Source organism: Sphaerodactylus townsendi, linkage group LG12, assembly GCF_021028975.2.
Source record: "Sphaerodactylus townsendi isolate TG3544 linkage group LG12, MPM_Stown_v2.3, whole genome shotgun sequence".
NCBI classification, from domain to species: Eukaryota; Metazoa; Chordata; class Lepidosauria; order Squamata; family Sphaerodactylidae; genus Sphaerodactylus; species Sphaerodactylus townsendi.
Window position 1 is genome coordinate 39,542,578 of NC_059436.1, and position 20,409 is coordinate 39,562,986.

Here is a 20,409-nt window from a genome sequence, read left to right on the forward strand (position 1 = left end):
GTATGAAGAAATATTGAATAAAGATTGGAAGGGAGGAGGATTGATGGAGATCATGAAGACGAGGCAATCGAGTACAACAGAGTACAGTTTAAGAAATGAGGGATGATATAATTGAAAGGAAACTGGAAGGCAAAAAGGCAAACTCTGGCTATGATGATATAAATCAAAGAGGGAGAAAATGGGCTGGAGATATTGTTATGGAGATCAGGAAAGGTATGCAAAAGGCGGGTGAGAGCTGTTGAAGACATGGCTACAAAATGAGACACAAAATGAGTGGAATAGCAATAGGAGTAAGTCTCTCCCGTTGGTTTTGCTGTGCAGTTTACAACTGCACCATATTAAGGGATATTTCCTCCCTCTGCAATTGCAGGAAGCACATCATGTTGCTACAATAGCCTTCCAGTGGAATAGATCAACCTGTCCAGGCAGCTGGGAGGAGAATTTCAAATTTCTTATCCTTGCTATTCTGCTCCTGTGTCTGCTCCTCATGTGCAGGAGCGGGGAATCAATCTGGTTCTCCAGATTAGAGTTCACCAGGCTTAACCACTACACCACACTGCTTCTGATCCCTGCTGAGGTCCCTCCCCAAGTTCCACCCTCCAGTGCTTCAAAAATTCCCCAGGCCTTGGTTGGAAAGCCTGCCTTCTATTGAGATTGAAAATTACCATGTGGAAGAATTAAAAAGCGGTTCCCGCAGTCTTACATTAATCAAAGTCCTTGATGCCTTAATAATGATCTTGTCTGTCTCATTGCTCCTTAGAATCAGTCTTTCCACTTTCCCAGAAGAGACTCTAAAGGAGCAGCAGTGGCGTAGTGGTTAAGAGCAGGTGGCCATTTTCTCCATGTGAACTGATTTCTAATTTGGAGGAACCGGGTTTGATTCCCTGCTCTGCCGCCTGAGCTGTGGAGGCTTATCTGGGGAATTCAGATTAGCCTGTACACTCCCACACATGCCAGCTGAATGACCTTGGGCTAGTCACAGCTTTTCAGAGCTCTCTCAGACCCACCCACCTCACAGGGTGTTTGTTGTGAGGGGGGAAGGGCAAGGAGATTGTAAACCCCTTTGAGTCTCCTGCAGGAGAGAAAGGGGGGATATAAATCCAAACTCCTCCTCCTCTTCTTCCTCTTCCTCTTCCTCTTCCTCTTCTTCTAAAACAAGCAGATCAAAACTTTGTGGTCCAAGTAGGGTTGCCAGCTGCCATGGGAAAATACCTGGAGCTTTTGGGGGGTGAAGCCTGAGGAAGGTGGAGTTTGAGGAGGGGAAGGGACTTCAGAGGGGTATAACACCATAGACCTGTTTCCAAAGTGGCCATTTTCTCCATGTGAACTGATTTCTGTCACCTGGAGATCACTTGTCATCCCAGGAGATATTCAGCCATCAACCTAAGTCGAAGACCTTCATTGAATGAATTCTTTAGGCTGGGGCTAAGGCACTTTCTGCCCTGTTTTACAAAGTTCTGCTCTAGAGATGAGGTTGCAGCTCCTTAGAAGCTGGTTTGGTAGCATCACATTGCACTTCTTCAGGTACTTGGTAGGTAGGGTCTACAGACTGGTGGTGGTCCACAGACTGGAAAATGGGTTCCTCTGCTGTAGAAAATCACTTTGAGCATGAATGTAGCTCTTTTCTTTCATCATGTCATGAGCCAGTCCCTGGCAGACAAGGAATCTGATGAAGAGCCAGATGACATCATAGACCAGGAGCTGGCCCCTCAAGAGGAGAGGAAAGTAACAAAGCCAAGCTCTTCTTTGCCAACCAAGGCTGAACCAGATGCAATGTCACTGGGAGAGCCTGCAGCAGCCCCAAATGAGCTAAGTAACAGGTCAGCTGCACAAAGGAGGCAGCAGCAGCAGCGGCAGCTCAGAATTAAAAGGAGACATGCCCACATTGCAGCTCGATGTGGCAAAAGGCTCTGTGAGCAAAGAAACAGCAAAATCGGAGGACAGAGTCCTTGCAGGATCCTGGCCTCATTAGCAAGGGCCTCCCATATAAACCCTGTCTTGGGTGTGGCTCTGCCTGGGTGCAGTGAGTGTATTTCACAGGGAAGCTCCACATACCTTGATTTCTGTTCCACGCCTCAAACCTCAGTTCCTCGCCTTCCTACTTGCTTGCTTGCCTGTCTGATCTCCTGGACTACCTGACCTTGGGCTGCCTGACCACATCTGTGCCTTCTGCCCACCCTGACCTCAGACTGTCTGATAAACCATAGTTGATGCCCACCTGCAACACACATCACTGCTGTTGACTGTTGTGTTTTTTGAGATGTGGGGATATGGTTTTGGAGGGAGGAGCAGGAGTACAATTTGAAGCAGGATTGAGCCCTACTACCTTCTGTTTCTCAGACTCTATCAGCTAAGCACTGCTTTTAATGTTCATGCATTTGCATCACTATGTATGTGCTTTTTAGGTATGACCCTCTACTAAACAGGTGGTGCAGAATGGCACCCATGAATCGCCGCCGGAGGGGCCTAGGCTTGGCTGTGCTCGATGGTTACCTGTATGCCATTGGGGGGTCCGATGGCTGTTCCCCATTATATTCAGGTAATGGGAAAGGCTGATAACAGATCTGGTTTAATCTGAAGAAGTCTGGGGGGAAAATTACTCTTGAATATTCAGTACTAAATAAATTAATGAATTGAGTGGTTTGTTCTGTTGCATTCTGCCTTGCCCCAGAACAGCCTTGCCCAATCAGGTTATTTCCACAACTAATCTTCCCAATCATACTTTGGTCAATGCAGGTAGGTAGTGCCTAGGAAGGGCAGAGTTTGGGGAGGATTTGATGTCACTTTTGGATGATAATCTAGGCACCATCCCCTAGTCTCTATAGTCTCTAACATAGAGAGTAGGGAAAATTCCTAGAGCGTAAGTATGTGTTACACATTTCTCTCCGCCCCCTTTTCTTAATTTCATCAGGAGCAGGCAGTTGAGACTGAAGGCAGGTTATTCCCCACCCAAGCAGGTAAATAGAAGCAAATCCACAGTATCCTTTACCTCTGTCACAGCTCCTCCCATAAAGGTACTGATCCCTTCTTTTTGCTCTGTACCTCAAATAAAGCTTATCCAAGTCAAACCTAGTGCCTCTTGCATCCACAGTAAGGGTCATGCCCTAAACTACCACCCTTCTAGTGGCAAATCCAGAACAGACATGTTGAGGCTCTTCTGGGTGATACTGCACTAATGACGTACAATTTACTGATAATCCATTTATTTACAAATATAAAGATTGATCAGACACTCAAGAAGTGTGGAAGCAAGATTAACCCTAAAGCATCCTGAATTTGCCATTGGGTATATTTAGTTAACATATCAGAGTTTTCCCAGTCATGGGATCATGGTACTGAGTGCAGTAAAATCAGTCTTCCCAAGAAGTAAATTGCAAAAAGGTAAAACTTACATTTATTCAGGTAGAGTCTGTTCTCATTCTTGTTGCATTTGAAAGAAAGATAGAAATCCTAATCTAAAGTATACATTTCCCTATACAAGCAGCCACCTAAATCTGGTGCCATGTGAGTACAAGCTTGGAACATTTGCTTCTACAGGAGAGACCTGTAGAAGCATCTCAGTCCATGCAGGTCCAAAGTGATACAAAGAACAATTTGCTCCTGAGAAGGAAGGAGGGGGGGGTGGGGGGGGGTCAGAGGGCAACTCCCAGGAACAAACAAAGGGAGGAAAATCCCACCAAAAGATGACACCTAGAGAGATTTAGCACCTCCCAGTGTCCAGCAAGCTGTCTCTCTGTCAGTCCAACCACTGTTGCTTTCATTGGTTCTAATCAACAACTATCCATGTGATACAACCGGGTAGCTGAGGAAGAGGATTCTTATCACTTTGTCTTTTGTCTCAGTGGAACGTTACAGTCCCACAGAAGATAGGTGGACCCCTTGCTCTCCCTTGCGGACCTGTAGAGAGAACCTCGGATGCGCAACCTTTCAAGGGAAGATCTATGCGGTCGGTGGGCGGGACGACATCACAGAACTGCGCAGCATTGAGCGGTTTGATCCTGTTGCCAATGAATGGTCTGCTGTGACACCAATGAAGTCCAAGAGGAGTAAGGTACCGGACCACAGCTGTGTTATGGCAACTTGGGGAGAGTGGTGGTTAGTTAAACCACCAGGTAGCCCTTTTCTGAAGGACTCTTAATTTCTCTAGTGTGGCCCTCTACCTTTTAGCCCATGCTTTGCACATCAGAAAATCTAAACAAAGCACACTTTCCATGATTTCAAAGGGAAATGGACTGAAAAGCATACAACCATCTAACTGTTACAGTAACCAAAGCTTTCACTGATTGCTGAAAGGTAAGGCTGTCTTTATTTTCCAGCTTCGATGAAGAAGGAAACAAATTGAACAGTTATATAGCTGTTCCAAAATGGCTTGCAAAAATAAGTTTAAGGCCCATTAGTATGGTGTAAGATATCAGTTCAAAAGACACAAATATTAACTGAATGTTGTGGTGTGGTGATAATAGAATCATAGAGTTGGAAGAGACCCCAAGGGCCATCAAGTCCAGCCCCCTGCCATGCAGGAACACACAATCAACGCACCCCTATCAGTTGGCCATCGAGCCTCTCTTTGAAAACCTCCAAAGTTAAAACCTCCAAAGATGGGTTCATTTCATTCTACAAGGGAAGTTGTGTGCTCCTGTTTAATACAAACTGATAGAAACCTCCCTTTTAGCTTGCTTTTTAAATGGCAGGGCATCCTATACCCCAACAGTCTTGTTGTGAAATCTCTGAGCAAGGAGCATTCCGGAAGTGCTGTGTGGTGTCTCTGGTTGCCACCTGCAACTCCTCAGTTAGGAAGTGACAGAGCCTTTTCTGTGGTGGTGCTTCATCTGAAACTGATACATTAAAGCAGGACTCCAAATGAGGAGCCAATACAGAAAAGGCCTGTCTTACATCTAAAGGCAACTGGGAAGGATGCACATATACTGGGTTGGAAATTAGGATTTTCTGAAGAAGCCTGTCTGTGTATCCCACCTTGGGGAACTGAAGAAGATGGTGATCAGAAGATGGGGCCTCTGGGGAAGGGGGAATTATCTGCCCTCAGATCTACCAACCACTGAATCTTAGTTTACAATGATCAGCTGAATACAGATATGTTGCCTCAGTCATGGAATCCTTGACTAACAGGAGGTTCAAGGCCATTGGGGAATGACAGGCAGAGAGTGGCCATTAGGAAATGACAGTTCGTTGTGTTTTTGGTGCAGTCGCACATGGGACTGTGCAGGTCAGCTGTGGAGAACTGATCAGAAGGTTTCTAGATGCTTCAGAGTGCTTGAAATGCTCTTCCCCTCCAACCTGGAGCTGAGAATGAGCTGAGCGTGTGTGGGATGTCACTAAAATAAGTTGTAACTTATTTTAGATGTTCTGTCTAGCTTTTCAGTTGCTGGTGTTGTACAGTTCGGTGGCCCACTTTCTTAGAGACATTTTGTTTTACAATATTTGAGCTTTATCTACTGTTAACTATGTTTCAAAAGCCTTCTAAGCTAAGACTGTGTAGAGTCACCTGCGAAGACCTCACTGATTGGGCAAGTAGCTGGTGGTTCTTGAGAAAATCTGTACATTCAGAACTTTGTAGGTCAAGTCCTGAACTTGGATTTCTAGCTGGCTCCTCATGAAGTCCTTGCAGCACATGGACATGGTGGCATTCCAAACGTTGGCCAGGGGTAGTCTTAATCAATTGGTGAACAGGACAACTATTCCAGACTCTATGCTCAATGATGCTTCAAGCACCCATGGCCCTGCCCCTCTAACACACAGCAGAATCCCACCACTGCTCATGCTTGCCCTAAGTAGCTACCTACAGTAGCAGTGGAAGCTCCCACTGCCTCATAGGGGGGGAAGGCTGCCCCCTGCTTGGCCATGGCAAGAGAGGTGGTAGTGATTCTGGACTTTGGATTCGAATCTCTAAGTGTTTCAAAGCTGTTATTGCCAACATGGCCAACACTACCAGAGGAACCTGGTAATTGGACTCTTCACCAACATTTACATAAACAGGGTTTTTGCATGGAGTGTTGGCCTCTGCCTTAATTCTTTGTTGAAAAGTTGAGAAGGCTTTTGTTCTTCGTGCAGGTGAGCCTTGTTGCTGCTAATGGCTACCTCCTAGCCATTGGGGGATATGACGGAACCGTTCATGTAACCACAGTAGAAGCATTTGACCCGGAGATGAACAAGTGGAGGTAGGCTGGTATTTGAAGGATTCAGTTCCTTCTAAACATTCCTAATGTCTATTGTCTACTGAAATTCCCATTTTTTTGGAGTGTATGAAAATTAAGATAATGTAAATTTTAAGGGTTTTAATGCTGATGTTTATATTTATATCTGTTGTTTTATCGGCCTTGTTTATGGGCCCTGTACACCGCTCAGAGCCCTCCAGGGATTGAGCAGTTTATGAAATAACACAACAACAACAACAACAACAAATAAATAATCCATCCCACGAGTCCATGAAAGTAAGGATAAACAATCCCTGTGATGCACTTTTGGTTTGCCCAGTAGCGAGCATACATTCCCCTGGGGGAGCATAGTTTTGGCTGTGGATGATGCATTTTCCACCATTCCAAACTCACTATACCATATATCCTGGAAGTACCCCAGTTCTGAAGAGCGGGGACAGTGTGAGGTTTTCCCTGCCTGCGCAGGGAAAGTGAAGCAGCCCCAATGCCTGTATAGCTAGCTTTGCACTTGCTGCCTCCCCCCACTCACAGAGGAACAGTTCCATTCCCTCCTCTGCAGGCACTTCCGGGGAATAAGTGGTGCATCTTTAAAAAAAATTAACATCAGTGGTGAGAATTAAAACAACTTAAAAATGTCAAAGAGTGCGAAAAAGGCAGCGATCATAGCAATCTTAAAAGACTTGGAAGTGGGGGTGGGGGGGGATGTCACATTGGACTGAAGCAAGCAGAGGGCACTTCTTTGCATTCAGCCAGGGAAATGGGAGTCTCCACTGTGGAACAGGCAGCCTCGGGGTAAGCACAGCATGCATAATGAACCTGAATGTCTGTATGAGTCTCTGCTCTGATTTTCATCCTGACTGGAAGGTGGCAAATTCAGACCAGTCGCTCATGCAGATGAAAGGGGTTACTCCCCCAAGAGGGTAATTCAAATGTATGGAAAGTGGTTGAAGACACTTGATTCATTGTTTTAGAATAGGCTGACTGGAAACACTTAGATCCTGTGCAATTTGCATCAGCATTGAGTTTTTTCTTATTTTGCGTCTTGCCTCCCTTCCCTTTTTACATTATCAACACAGGCACGTCGATAAAAAAAATCAGTCTTCATGTGATCATATGCAGTATTACACATCAAGATTTTGGTGTGTTGTGTTCCGTTGATATGCATACATTCTCTTGCACCTTGATTAGACATTCCTGAGAATCTTAATACAACTGTGGATAAGGATCCCCCAAAGCTGCATTTCTGCAGAGTTTTTATTGATGCATGCTTACATGCACTTTGACAATGAGAATGGAAAGAGACACAAAGGAATGGTAAAGTGCAGAGGCGTATGTGAAAAGATGTGGAAATTAAAATTGAATGATGGAGGCTGCATTGGTTCTAGGTTAAAAAATGAAACCGAGTGGTGGTCTGTAACTTCAACATCCAGGGAGAACTTCAGATGAGGATTTTAAATGTTCCTGTCTGTTTCCCGCTGGAATAGCCAACCTGTTTTTTCCCCCTAGTCAGTGGTGGCGAACCTTTGGCACTCCAGATGTTATGGACTACAATTCCCATCAGCCCCTACAATTGGCCATGCTGGCAGAGGCTGATGGGAATTGTAGTCTATAACATCTGGAGTGCCAAAGGTTCGCCACCACGACCCTAGATGTTAGATATGGCTTCTGGTGTTGTCTTCCTGTTAAACCTCTCTGCAGCTCTGACTTTCTGTTTTTCTTCCGCTTCTTGCAGGCCCTTTGGCAACACGCAAACTTGCCACCCAGGTGGAGGCGTTGCTGCAATCAAATTGGCTCCTTACGTGAGAGAAACTTCCCAATTGGCCCGGAACAGATAGAAGGCCAATTCTGGCTTCTGGTTTGGTGGGACAGTTAGTTAGGCTTGAACAACAGAAGGAGAAGAGGAGAGGGGTTGGTGGCGGGGAGGGTCTAAGGCCAGGATGGAACACAACATGGCAAAGCGGGGATAGGATTTCTCTCCTGCCTGAATGGAAGTTCAGAAGTGTGCATTTTGCAGGAGGATAGGGAAGTACTTAATCCTTCCAGTGCCTACCACATGTCTCCCCTATAAACACTACCCCTGGCCTGTCCATTCTTTCTCCCCCCCCCCCTTTCCAGCCATACTTGGACTAGAAAGAAGTCCCTTTGGGAAAAAAACAGCCTGAAAAAGAAGTCACAGCAGGATAAGCCTCTGGAGGGAGAGGGCTAAGCACCTTTCTTCCATCTTTCAGCCCCACAAATGCTGGTCCCACATTATTGGAAATCCCTTGCTTGCAGCATCATGCCTACAGAGTGGTGGTTGTATCCAGTAGAAGGAAGAGGCAGAAGGAACTCATTTAACTCACGTAACCTCTTCTGATTTAATGTATTGTCAAATACTTTCACAGCTGGAATCAATAGGCTGTTGTGGGTTTTCCAGGCTATGTGGCCATGGTCTGGTAGCTTTTGCTCCTAATGTTTTACCCACATCTATAGCTGGCATCTTCAGAGGCATGTCATGTTACTGTGACATGCTTCTGAAGATGACGTTCACAGTTGCAGGCAAAACATTAGGAACTAATGGACACATCCACACTAATAGACACAGCCACACAGCCTGGAAAACCACAAAACTCACCCCTCTGGTTTCTTCGTACAGTTGATGGCCTTGGAAATTTCTCCTCATCTCTCCATCTAGAAAGTGGATATTTAGAGATCAGGGCCTTGATAAAGGATAGCCTTACTTGTATTGATAATCTGTCATTGACAATATAGTTATCATTAGTTTTTACATGCATGCATCTCTTTGGAATAAAATGTTTGTAAAACAAACCAAGATGTGGAATGTAGGCTGAGAATGGCACTGTAGAGAACACCTTAGATCTTGACACAGGGATACTATATAACCTTGACCAAGTCTCTTAATTCCTCAGATGACATCTAGCAGGGTGGATTGTTGTGTTACAAGAACTGCAGTGTGTATGATAAACCATAAAACAGCAATCTCGCAATCTCTCTGACTCCTGGCCTCTTAATTCTTGAGCACAATTTCTAGGAAGGAAAGATGCCAGCTACCAACGATCTTCACATTTAATGTTACTATGGTTATTTTTAAAAAGCATTTCTCGAATCTAAGATTGGGAACAATTAACTTCTAGGTTCCTTATTAAAGTCACTGAACGCTGCATACAATTCCAATTTAATGTACAAAATAAAGATTGCCTATTTGGGTTGATTGCTTATAACACGAAGAACACCTTTGGTGTCTCTATTGACTCATGTATGAATTCATACAGTGCCCATTAGGCCCTGATACCCTCGTATACTTTTCTGTCAGCTCCTAAAGGTACAAAAATAAAATATCAGCCCTGAATGGCAGGGCTATAGAGAGAGGGAACTGCACCCACAGCACGTGTGTGCCCTACACCCCCTGCCACGCCCCCGCCTGCCCCTCCACGCCCCTGCACTGGTGAATGCTCAGTGTGTTGCACCCTCCTGTCCCCTTGGCGCTACACCACTGCTGAATGGGTAACCTCATTTTTATTGCTTGCTTTAGAAATACCTCTAAGGCAGGGGTATCCATTCCTGTTGGGGACAATTTTTCAAGTTTGAGGACAGGGAGTTGATGTCAGCACAAATTCGGCTGCATGTTGCTCTGTGTGTGTGAGAGGTAAGAGGTATAATCACAAAATGATTGCCCCAGGAGTGCTGGGTCTGACCACAGAAAGGTGGGAGATTTCAAACCACATATCTTGCTAGGATGAAGGCAACTGTTTTCAAATGGATGGTTCTCGGAGACACAAAAGTAATGCTCCCTGTGTACTTCTGAAGCTCTTCTTGTTTCAGCGGGGTGGAAGAAAGTCAAGGCTGTCTCATTGTTTTGGGAAAGGGATGCCTTGCGAAAGAAGCAAAGGAGCTTTTGGGTCCACTTTGACAGGACCCATGTTGAGGGTCATTTGTCCATTTCTGTAGTGTTACCCAAAATGCTGGGGTCTGCCCCTTTTTAGAGTGGGGAATTAGCAAAGGGCAGACCTTGCTTAATGAGAGGCTGGGCAAACGCGAGCTATTTGTTGCCAGCTTTTACAGAGATTAGTTTCTGCAAGAAATCCACCAGAGAACTTTGTAAAAGTTTGTCAGGTTTTATTACAAAAAATAATAATAAAAATACAAGCACACAAATGGTCAAAGCACACAGAGAAACCACTCAGTCCTAGGATATAGATAGTGTTGAGTGGGCAGATTGGAGATAGGTGGAGGGTTTGGGGGATTTTTTGGGGGGTGACATCTTACCAGATCTTGAAGAGGCTTTAGGTCTACAGATTTCTTGCAAAAGCTGACTCTCGTGTACATAGGCAGCCAAGCTCTCATGTTGCCCAGCCTTTTGTAAAGCCAAGAGCCTGCTCCTGCTAATTCCCCATGCTAAAAGTGGGAGACTTCCCACCACTTCAGGTAAAAAACCTCCAGATGGATCATAGAGATCTCATTGAATGACAACTGTTTTGGAGATGACACAGATCACTTCCTCTGGAGAAAAAGGCTGCTTTGGCATGTGGACTCTGATGTTGTACTCTGCTGAAGTTCCTCCCCTCCCCAAACTTCCTCCCCTCTGCAGGCTCCACCCCCAAAATCTCCAGATATTTCCTAACCCATAGCTGGCAACCAGTGGTGGGATTCAAACAATTTAAAAACCGGTTCCGGCAGTGGGATTCAAATAATTTAACTGGTTGTTTACAAGCACCATTTTAACAACCGGTTCTGCCGGAATGGTGTGAACCGGCTGAATCCCACCACTGCTGGCAACCCTATACGACAGGGCGTAAAAGGTCAAGGAAAATAGCCAGAAGAGGAGGAAACCTTAGGAACTGATCCTGCAATGCATTTGGTGGTCCTCTCCATCTCCCACTTGTGAATATGCTCCATCTCCCAAATCAGACCACTGTCCCCCCAGCTCAGCAGTAGCGACTTCCTGCCAGCAGGAATTGCCAAGATTTGAAACTGGGACCTCCTACATGCGTTCCAACTCCCTGACTGCTGCTTGCTTCAACTCTGTTTGTGTTCTTTATTGCAGAGGTGGTGGTTTGTTTTTCAACAGCTTTTTTTAAGGGACTAGTTTTCTATTAATTAACTATCAGGCAGCCTGAGACTTTGTTCTTAAAAAGAAAGCAGGATAGAATTTGTTTTTAAACAGAATGAGAGACTGACCCCTTCTGATTTGAAGTTCTTCTGATTTGAAGCAACATTAGAGGCTGCAGCTATTGGGGAGGGGGAATGCCCAACAAATTGCAGATATCAGCTTTATGGGGGAAGCACTCAGCCTGCTGCTGTTTCCCCATAATACTTCGTTCTTCCCTCCCTTGCCAGGAAGTGAACCTCGGAAGCAGCAGCATCAGTTATTTTGGTTTGAAACAGCATTAATTAGCTCATCAGGGAAAAATAACACTCATTTTCACTCCTGCACATTTTATTTACTGCCTCTCCCCACACCCACAATGTGTTAAAAAAATGTGATGGAACATGGGGTGCATTATGTGTTCTGGTTAAGCAGCCAGAGACACAGTCAGTGTGACTTCTGGATTCATCATGGAATGGGAGCACAAGAAGGTCTCAAGGAATGATTTTCCATTGCATGGCGGGCTCTGCTTTGATTCCATTTTGATCTGATATAAAAACACATTTCGAAATGTTATGCTATTTCCTTAATTACCTGGAGGAAAGAAAATGGGGGGAAAAACAGTCAGGGAAAGAACTAGGTCATTCCACCTAGACTTTTCTCCCAGGCAGTACCTAGTTACTTGTGCATCAAGAATGCAATAGCCAGCAAGAGCATGCTGAAAAGCAGGCATGTATTACTTTGTCTCGATACAAGAAGATTATCACCACCTTAAAATTTGTCCCCTTTACCCTCAATTTTAGAATGAATTGTTCCTAATGAACAGATCTGCTATAATTGCACTTTGGCCCTTACAAGCACTGTCCCTGAAAAGGGCCTTACTTGTTACATCCAGCCACTTTTCACCAACCATCTACAACAGGATTCCTTCTGGAGTTCCAGGCTCAGACCTCAACCCACCAAGAATGTCAACAGATGTCAATGAGGTTCTCTGGGCAGCACACCTGTGGTTAGACCAGGAGGTCAAGGGTTAAGTCCTGTGCAGAAGCCAGTGAAGATCCCAGTGGGTGATCAGGGGGACAGGAGGAACCACACCCACTCTGATGTCACACCAAGCTTCTTCTCAGCAAGCTGTGTCTGCAAGGATGTGCTCTTTTAGCCTACCAGTTCCAGTGCAAAATAAGTCAATTACAGCTTTGGGTACATCTTCAAGGGAACTATTAAATAATGAGCTAAAGCCTTATCTTCATCAGACAGCAAATATATCAAATTATAATAATCATATGAACATACTGGACAGTATGAGATCAATGGAGCCATAAAAGAAGTTCTTATAGGAGGATATAAATCACAACTGAATAAAGAATGAGAAAATGCCTCTGTCTTGGCCTTTCTTCACAGGCAGCTCTCAATAGGACTATCACAGTAGCTCTCAATACTTTCCCCAGCTTCAAACCTCTCTGCAGCCCAATGGTAATATGAGGTTACTAGCAAGGCAGAAGCACAATCTCTTGCAGTGGCGGATCTGGTAGGGTCTCTGCTATGGGCAAGAGTAGGAGGTACATTGAGGAGTACCTTTTGCTGCTTCCATGTAGCTGCCACAGAGGACTAAAGCTTGGCTGGATATTGGAAGCACTACCAATCTTCCAACCACTGTTTGTGCTCAGTATTTGCAAAGGCATATATCAAAAAGGTAACAAACTGAGCTCTGCAGATGTCCCTTTAAATGTGCTCTGAAATGCAGACATTAGCATGCACTCCTATTCTTGGTACTTTAGCTGATGATTTTCTTCTGTTATGTTCTTCTGTGAAATGCACAACAGCAGGACAGGCTGCCCTCTTTAAGTCACTGGGGACAGAAACAGGCAGTGGGGTGGGTGATGTGGCGAAGGCACCAGATAAATATGGGCCATGGCCAGTTGTAAATGTACCAGTTCAGTAGGCCACGAGCAGTGGTGGGATTCAAATAATTTAACAACCAGTTCCAGTGGTGGGATTCAAATAACTTAACAATTGGTTGTTTACAAACACCATTTTAACAACCGGTTCTGCCAAAGTGGTGCGAACCTGCTGAATCCCACCACAGTTGTTTTCCATGAGGTTCTCTTCTGAAGCTGCAGGGGAGAAAGGTTAGCTAGTGCTCAGGTATGGAGGTGAAAAGAGCAGCTTGTTCTGGTATCCAGGAGAGTAAGGAGGGAAGCTCTTCTGAAATGCCAGTGAGGCTGAGCACTATAGTCACACTAAATTCTGCAATGTAGCCCAAGAGATAAGATGTTGGAGTGAGAACCAGAGGCATAGCTAGGAAAAATGGAGCCCAAGGCAAAATCTAAGTTTTCCACTGTGGGGTCACATATTCCTGGATGGAGACCATTTAGCCTGGGTCATCTTGTGTGCCACCTGGCCGGACACCTGCCCCAGCCGCTGCCCCCTGACCTGGCTGTGTGCCCATGGGGGAGGGGAAAGGAAAACTCAGGTTTTGCCCCAGGATCCATTTCCCCTAACTACGCCTCTGTCATACTGATAAATGGCATCGAATCTGCAAGCTGCATCTTTATACACTGTAAGCCTGTGTACATGATTCAAACAAATCTACAAATCCATCAGATTAAGGTCGAGAATCCAAACACTGACAAACATAAAAAGGAATATAAAAATGAACAAAACTTTAGTCACCCTACCCAAAACTCATAGCAAGAAGGTGAGCAACCAGTTGTACCCAAGGGGGCTGGGGGGCACGAGATGCACTGGGCGCGTGCCCCTGTGGGGGTGCGGCGAGGGTGTTCTGGGGGCGTAGCATGGCATTTTGGGGTGGGACGGGGGCGTTCCAGGGCGGGACGGGGGTGGAGGACGCACCAGTGCACCGGCGCTTTCCCCCCCTTGCTACGCCTCTGCCTGGAAGCCTATATATAGGCCGTGTTAGATGAAAGCAGTTTCCAAACAGTGACTAAATTCTGAGTGCAAATGAATGGCTGTTAGCAATGTTCTCAAAGTTTCAAAACTCCGCTATTTAGTGAAATTAATGAACAATTTCTTCCAAGGACTGACAGTAATTTTGCTAAATTAACGAACAATTTCTCCTAAGGGCTGAACAAGAGAATGAGCTGGCTCAACACTTACCGCCCACTAGAGGACAGTGCACCATTTACACCCCTACCTACGCTTTCTCGAGTTTGTGCCATCTTGCTAAGAACTTTAAACCGCAGCCCTATTCCAGAGGATGATGAAAAACGTCATTACACGTGTAGGCAGGGAATCATTGTTTTTTTGAGACTGACTATCTCCAGTCATGACGATCGCCCCCATCTCTTCAGTTTAATGAAAAGGAAAGCAGCTGGGAATGTCTGCTTGTTCTGACCTTCAAAGGGGGTTATGTACTTCCACGTCCCTAGATTTTGTAAAACTCCTGTCAGTTTTGAATCTTTTTCAATGCTGCATGTTAAACAAATCTTTCTGCAATATTGTATTCTCACTTGAACAGCTTTTTAAAAGCATCCCTTCAGGCTGACTGGTGATATGTAGTTTGGATTTAGTTCCCCAGATAATTTCTCATGGCCCTTTGCTGTTCGGTGAATATGTATGAAGCTGGTCCATCTTGTTTCGCATTGTCTGCTTTGACTGACAGCAGCTCTCCAGCGTCTCAGAGGTGGAGAAATGTGTCTTCCAGTACTTGAGAGCCTTAAACTGGAGACCTTGGGGATTGTTCCCGCAATCTTCTGCCTGCAGATTTCATCTGGTTATTTCACTTTGTGAGATTCCTAAGTTTACAGAATTATCTCCCCCTCTAGGAGTTTCTCCCTGCCCAGATTTAGGAATGGTTGCTCGTTCTTTCACTCCTAGCTTGTGTTCAGCCAGTGGGTGAGTAATAAGTCCTTGGATTTCCCTAGCAACCTCAGTCCCAGGTGCCCCATGCCTCCGCACACCTTGAACATCATTGAGTGTTAAGAACATACTGTTTGGAGTCAAAAGTTCCCATCCCACCATAGTTTCTCCTTATCTATAAATGTCATATCAGGTAAAAACAGAATGCAATAATTTTTGAAAAACCTAACTGGGAAAACCTAACAATACAAAGCTCACAGTGTTAAAAAAAATGAAAAATGTATATTTGTATGATATTCAGTTGTATACTCAACACACTTTGTTATAAACACACACATGAAAGGGGAGCAGAAGAGAGTCAAATCTCTCCTTTCTCTCCATGCAAACAAGTGTTACAATGCAACCTACTGAGGGCGGGGATCTTTGAAAGTGGGAGGAGCCAGTTGCAGCCAATGGGACAGTGTGGCTCCTCCCACTAGAATCATTTTTTTTTTTAGCTAGCCCTTTCCAGAGTGCTGTGAAAAGAGAAGCCAAGACATGGGCTTGTGGCTGGCAGCTGATTGTTTGGGGTGAGTGCATGAGCAAGTTTATTTCCAACACATAAGCTATGTCATTCCACCCCACTGTCTATTGAACTTAGGAGGCAGCTTTTGGAGCTGTTTGCAGCCAGTTATGAATTTGCTTAAGAAGCAAGACATGTCCCATCTTTGTTTATCAGATTGACAACAACTAGACAGGTTTTCACCCCAAGCTACCTAAACAGCGGCTCCATCACAGTTTTCAATATGAAAACCCCATGTAATTCAATATATCTCTGACCCTGAGCTCTTTTGCCAGGCGAGATTTGCTGCTCTGCCGTTTCCTCCTTGCGGCCTCCTTAGGCCTGAAACTGCCTTCCAGAACACCTTAATCTTTCTCACTTTCCCTCAAACCCACCTTTCCCAAGAAGGCTTTGGTACAAGCCATTAGCCACTCTACCTTTCTGAAACTTAGCCTAAAGTATGTGAACAAATTCTTCCCTTTTACTCCTACATCCAATTCACTTGCTGTCTCCCTTGTGCCAAATTTTGGATTGTAAATTCCTTGGGGCAGAGACCCATCACCGGGTACTCTGTAAAGTGCCATGTACATTGAAGGAATTGGATTTATTATTATGTTGCTGTAACTGTTGTTCTGCATTAACACTCTGGTTTGTGCAGAGGAATTATTTCATATAGTTGAGTAACAATCCTTCCATATCAACATTTTGGATAAAGGGATGGGGAAATGTGCCTCTTTTTTGCAGAGACTACAGGCATCAAGAAAAATCTGAAAATCACCCAAGCAATCACAAATTGTAACCCGGCTATGGAGAAACCTAATACAATGTGAACATGCAAAATAAACTATTTATTCGCATAGATCACAAGTATGTGTTTTATTCCGATCAAGCTTTGTTGCAGAATAATATTTAGTCCAGTATGCTGCAAGATCAATAACATAGTATACAATAGGTATCAACAGAACGTTATACAATAACATTTAATACATCATACAGTCACTATAAGATGTAGTGTACATCCATAATATTAATCTCAAATCCCTTTAGGAGCACCCAGATTTGTTGTCCAAATCTGTAACGAAGCTTGAGTTGAATAAGACACACACTTCTGATGTATCAGAATAAATAATTTGTTTTGCATGTAGACAATGTATTAGGTTTCTCCATAGCCAGGTTACAATTTGTGATTGTTTGGGTGATTTTCACTTTTGTTTTTCATAACCCCTTTCCATTGTTGATATCAAGAAAAAAATATGTCTATCCTGGACTGCAGGTCCCATAATTGCTGCTAAAATGTGAGATCATAGACATAGCAAAAATAAAATAAAATAAAAAGATCCTGTGATTACTCTTTTTTTTAATTTGCAAGATTTTCAATCCTCTAACCTTTTGTGCAGATTAAAACTTAGATTAATAAGGCTAGATATAATTTCCAGGGAGTTATCTTCATGCATTTCCCAGGACTTTGAAAGTATTGCAATCACTGCAAAACTTCTAATAGACCTGCAATATCTCTTTCCATGGACTCTCAATCCATCCCACAACCCAATGAAATTAACAGACAAGCCCACATTCTCCATATGTGGCAGAATGCACATGGAAATCATTTGGGACTGGGCTGACTGCACTTTTTGCAGGAATCCCCTACAATCATGAGGATTAGAAGCTTGATTTTTTGAAAACAAAACGAAGTCAAGGAACCAACTTTGTATTTCAGGCCTCCGACCTTTCTGTATAACATTGGAGTTTGTGTTCCACCTCTGTGCTTTGTGGTGGCTGACTCACTTGTCTTTTTTTAAGAGCAGTCTGTTGCTAAGCAGTTGGGGTGCATTCAGTGACATCTCCTGCTCTTGGCTCGTTCCCTTCTGGAAAGCGGTTGTCAGAGGATCCTCCCTTGGGGATCAATCCACCTCAGAACAAGAGAACTCGGAAGCCAAGAGAAGGAGGTGTTGACAACCCCAGGCAGAGAAACAGCCTGGCCCCAGCTGCCTTGCCGTCTATAGGCAGCAAAGAAGGCATCAGTGAGGGCAGGGTAATTTGAACAATCCAGCAGTGCTACGGAGGACCATCTGTGGGGGGCTGCTTTTCCCACACACCATGGGAATCTAAATGTGCATCAAAATGAATGCTCCAGTTCACAACAATGGAGAACTCTGCTGCTTGCTCACTCGGCACATTTATTTCTATCTGGCCAGTTTGCTGCAAGGGAAGAGATCTGAACTAATTTTGAAAGAACATGAGGAAAGCCCTGCTGGATCGCATCAAAAGACAATCCAATCCAGCATCTTATTTTCCACAACCAGATGCCCCTGGAAGGCCTGCAAATAGGACACAAAGATGGATCAAGTGAACATCCATAAGGCCAATGTTGACTTTGATAATCAGTTTAATGGATATATTCTGACTTGCCAAACCTTACAGTGGAATAAATGTAGTAGATACTCTTTGAGGGACTTCTGGAACCAGGTCTTATTTTGCAGCACGCAGCTACCCATCTGGAATATAGAGTAGTTGTAGCAGGTGTGCCCTTTAAAAACAATGAAAAAATAGTCTAGGGGCACCTTAAACACTAACAATTTTGTTTCAATATGAACCTTCACAGCTTGCTTCCTTAGGTATCGGAGGGAGTGAGCTGTGACTCCTAAAGCACATATGTGTCTAAGCCATCATATCAGAGTTGATTTACGGCAACTCAGTAAGGTTTTCCAGGCAACAGATCAACAGAGATGTTCACCGCTGCTTTCCTCTGTCCCTGCAAGTCCCTGGTGGTTTCCCATCTGATTTTTAACTGGAGCCAACTCTGCTTAGCGTCTGAGATCTGACACGATCCTTGGCATCTGGTTTCATTTTCAGAGTTTGCCAAATGGAATTGATTTCAGCCTTGCTTTTCCACAGGACAGCAAAGTAAATCGAACAGTTTTATTAAAGGGAAAATAATAAAAGTACAAGTGCACAATAATCAAAGCAGCAGAGTACATACACAGTCCTAGGATGTGGGTAGTGTTGAGGGGATAAGTTTGGAGATAGACGGAGGGAACTGGGGAATTTTTAGGGGTAATGCTGTACCAGATCCTGAAGTGGCTTTAGGTCCAAGAAGCAGAGTCCAGGGCCCAGAAAGCAAATGGCACACAGCGCAACTGAATCCAAAGGCAGGTTCAGAAGTATTGGGTGCTGAGTGTTGGGGAGGTGCTATTTTATAGGGAGAAACAATGGCCGTTTCCGCACGGGCAGAAAATGACGGCCTGGAGACGGTAAAAACACCGTCTCCAGGCCGCTGGCTCTACGAAGGCGCAGCTGCAGCAGCAGCCGCAGCATACCAACGCCGCGCCCACGACCTGGAGCCGGCGACACGGCGGCTTCCTAGTGCTCTTTTTGAGGAAACGCGCGAAATTGGCGCCGCACCCGGCCGAACGGCGGCGGCTTCACTCCGACTTTCCCCACCCGGCGCTCACCTTGTCCCTGGAGCTCCGGCGCGTGGTGGAGGCATGGGGACTCGCCCCCCCCCCCCACCCCCCCCCCCCCCCACCCCCCCCCCCCCCCACCCCCCCCCCCCCCCACCCCCCCCCCCCCCCACCCCCCCCCCCCCCCACCCCCCCCCCCCCCCACCCCCCCCCCCCCCCCCCCCCCCCCCCCCCCACCCCCCCCCCCCCCCACCCCCCCCCCCCCCCACCCCCCCCCCCCCCCACCCCCCCCCCCCCCCACCCCCCCCCCCCCCCACCCCCCCCCCCCCCCACCCCCCCCCCCCCCCACCCCCCCCCCCCCCCACCCCCCCCCCCCCCCACCCCCCCCCCCCCCCACCCCCCCCCCCCCCCACCCCCCCCCCCCCCCACCCCCCCCCCCCCCCACCCCCCCCCCCCCCCACCCCCCCCCCCCCCCACCCCCCCCCCCCCCCACCCCCCCCCCCCCCCACCCCCCCCCCCCCCCACCCCCCCCCCCCCCCACCCCCCCCCCCCCCCACCCCCCCCCCCCCCCACCCCCCCCCCCCCCCACCCCCCCCCCCCCCCACCCCCCCCCCCCCCCACCCCCCCCCCCCCCCACCCCCCCCCCCCCCCACCCCCCCCCCCCCCCACCCCCCCCCCCCCCCACCCCCCCCCCCCCCCACCCCCCCCCCCCCCCACCCCCCCCCCCCCCCACCCCCCCCCCCCCCCACCCCCCCCCCCCCCCACCCCCCCCCCCCCCCACCCCCCCCCCCCCCCACCCCCCCCCCCCCCCACCCCCCCCCCCCCCCACCCCCCCCCCCCCCCACCCCCCCCCCCCCCCACCCCCCCCCCCCCCCACCCCCCCCCCCCCCCACCCCCCCCCCCCCCCACCCCCCCCCCCCCCCACCCCCCCCCCCCCCCACCCCCCCCCCCCCCCACCCCCCCCCCCCCCCACCCCCCCCCCCCCCCACCCCCCCCCCCCCCCACCCCCCCCCCCCCCCACCCCCCCCCCCCCCCACCCCCCCCCCCCCCCACCCCCCCCCCCCCCCACCCCCCCCCCCCCCCACCCCCCCCCCCCCCCACCCCCCCCCCCCCCCACCCCCCCCCCCCCCCACCCCCCCCCCCCCCCACCCCCCCCCCCCCCCACCCCCCCCCCCCCCCACCCCCCCCCCCCCCCACCCCCCCCCCCCCCCACCCCCCCCCCCCCCCACCCCCCCCCCCCCCCACCCCCCCCCCCCCCCACCCCCCCCCCCCCCCACCCCCCCCCCCCCCCACCCCCCCCCCCCCCCACCCCCCCCCCCCCCCACCCCCCCCCCCCCCCACCCCCCCCCCCCCCCACCCCCCCCCCCCCCCACCCCCCCCCCCCCCCAC

At 47.9% G+C, this 20,409-nt stretch overlaps 1 protein-coding gene across 1 annotated transcript in view; it reads left to right on the forward strand.

The window, feature by feature from the left end:
* The window catches only part of LOC125441973 (kelch-like protein 20), a 30,103-nt gene extending 20,941 nt beyond the window's left edge, over nt 1–9,162 (forward strand). Inside the window, exons 5-8 of the mRNA XM_048513052.1 lie at nt 2,406–2,539; nt 3,843–4,051; nt 6,070–6,176; nt 7,906–9,162. Of these exons, the coding sequence (XP_048369009.1) occupies nt 2,406–2,539; nt 3,843–4,051; nt 6,070–6,176; nt 7,906–8,008 (553 nt within the window). The 3' untranslated portion in view covers nt 8,009–9,162. The remainder of the gene's footprint in view (nt 1–2,405; nt 2,540–3,842; nt 4,052–6,069; nt 6,177–7,905) is intronic.
* Nucleotides 9,163–20,409: the final 11,247 nt, after the last annotated feature.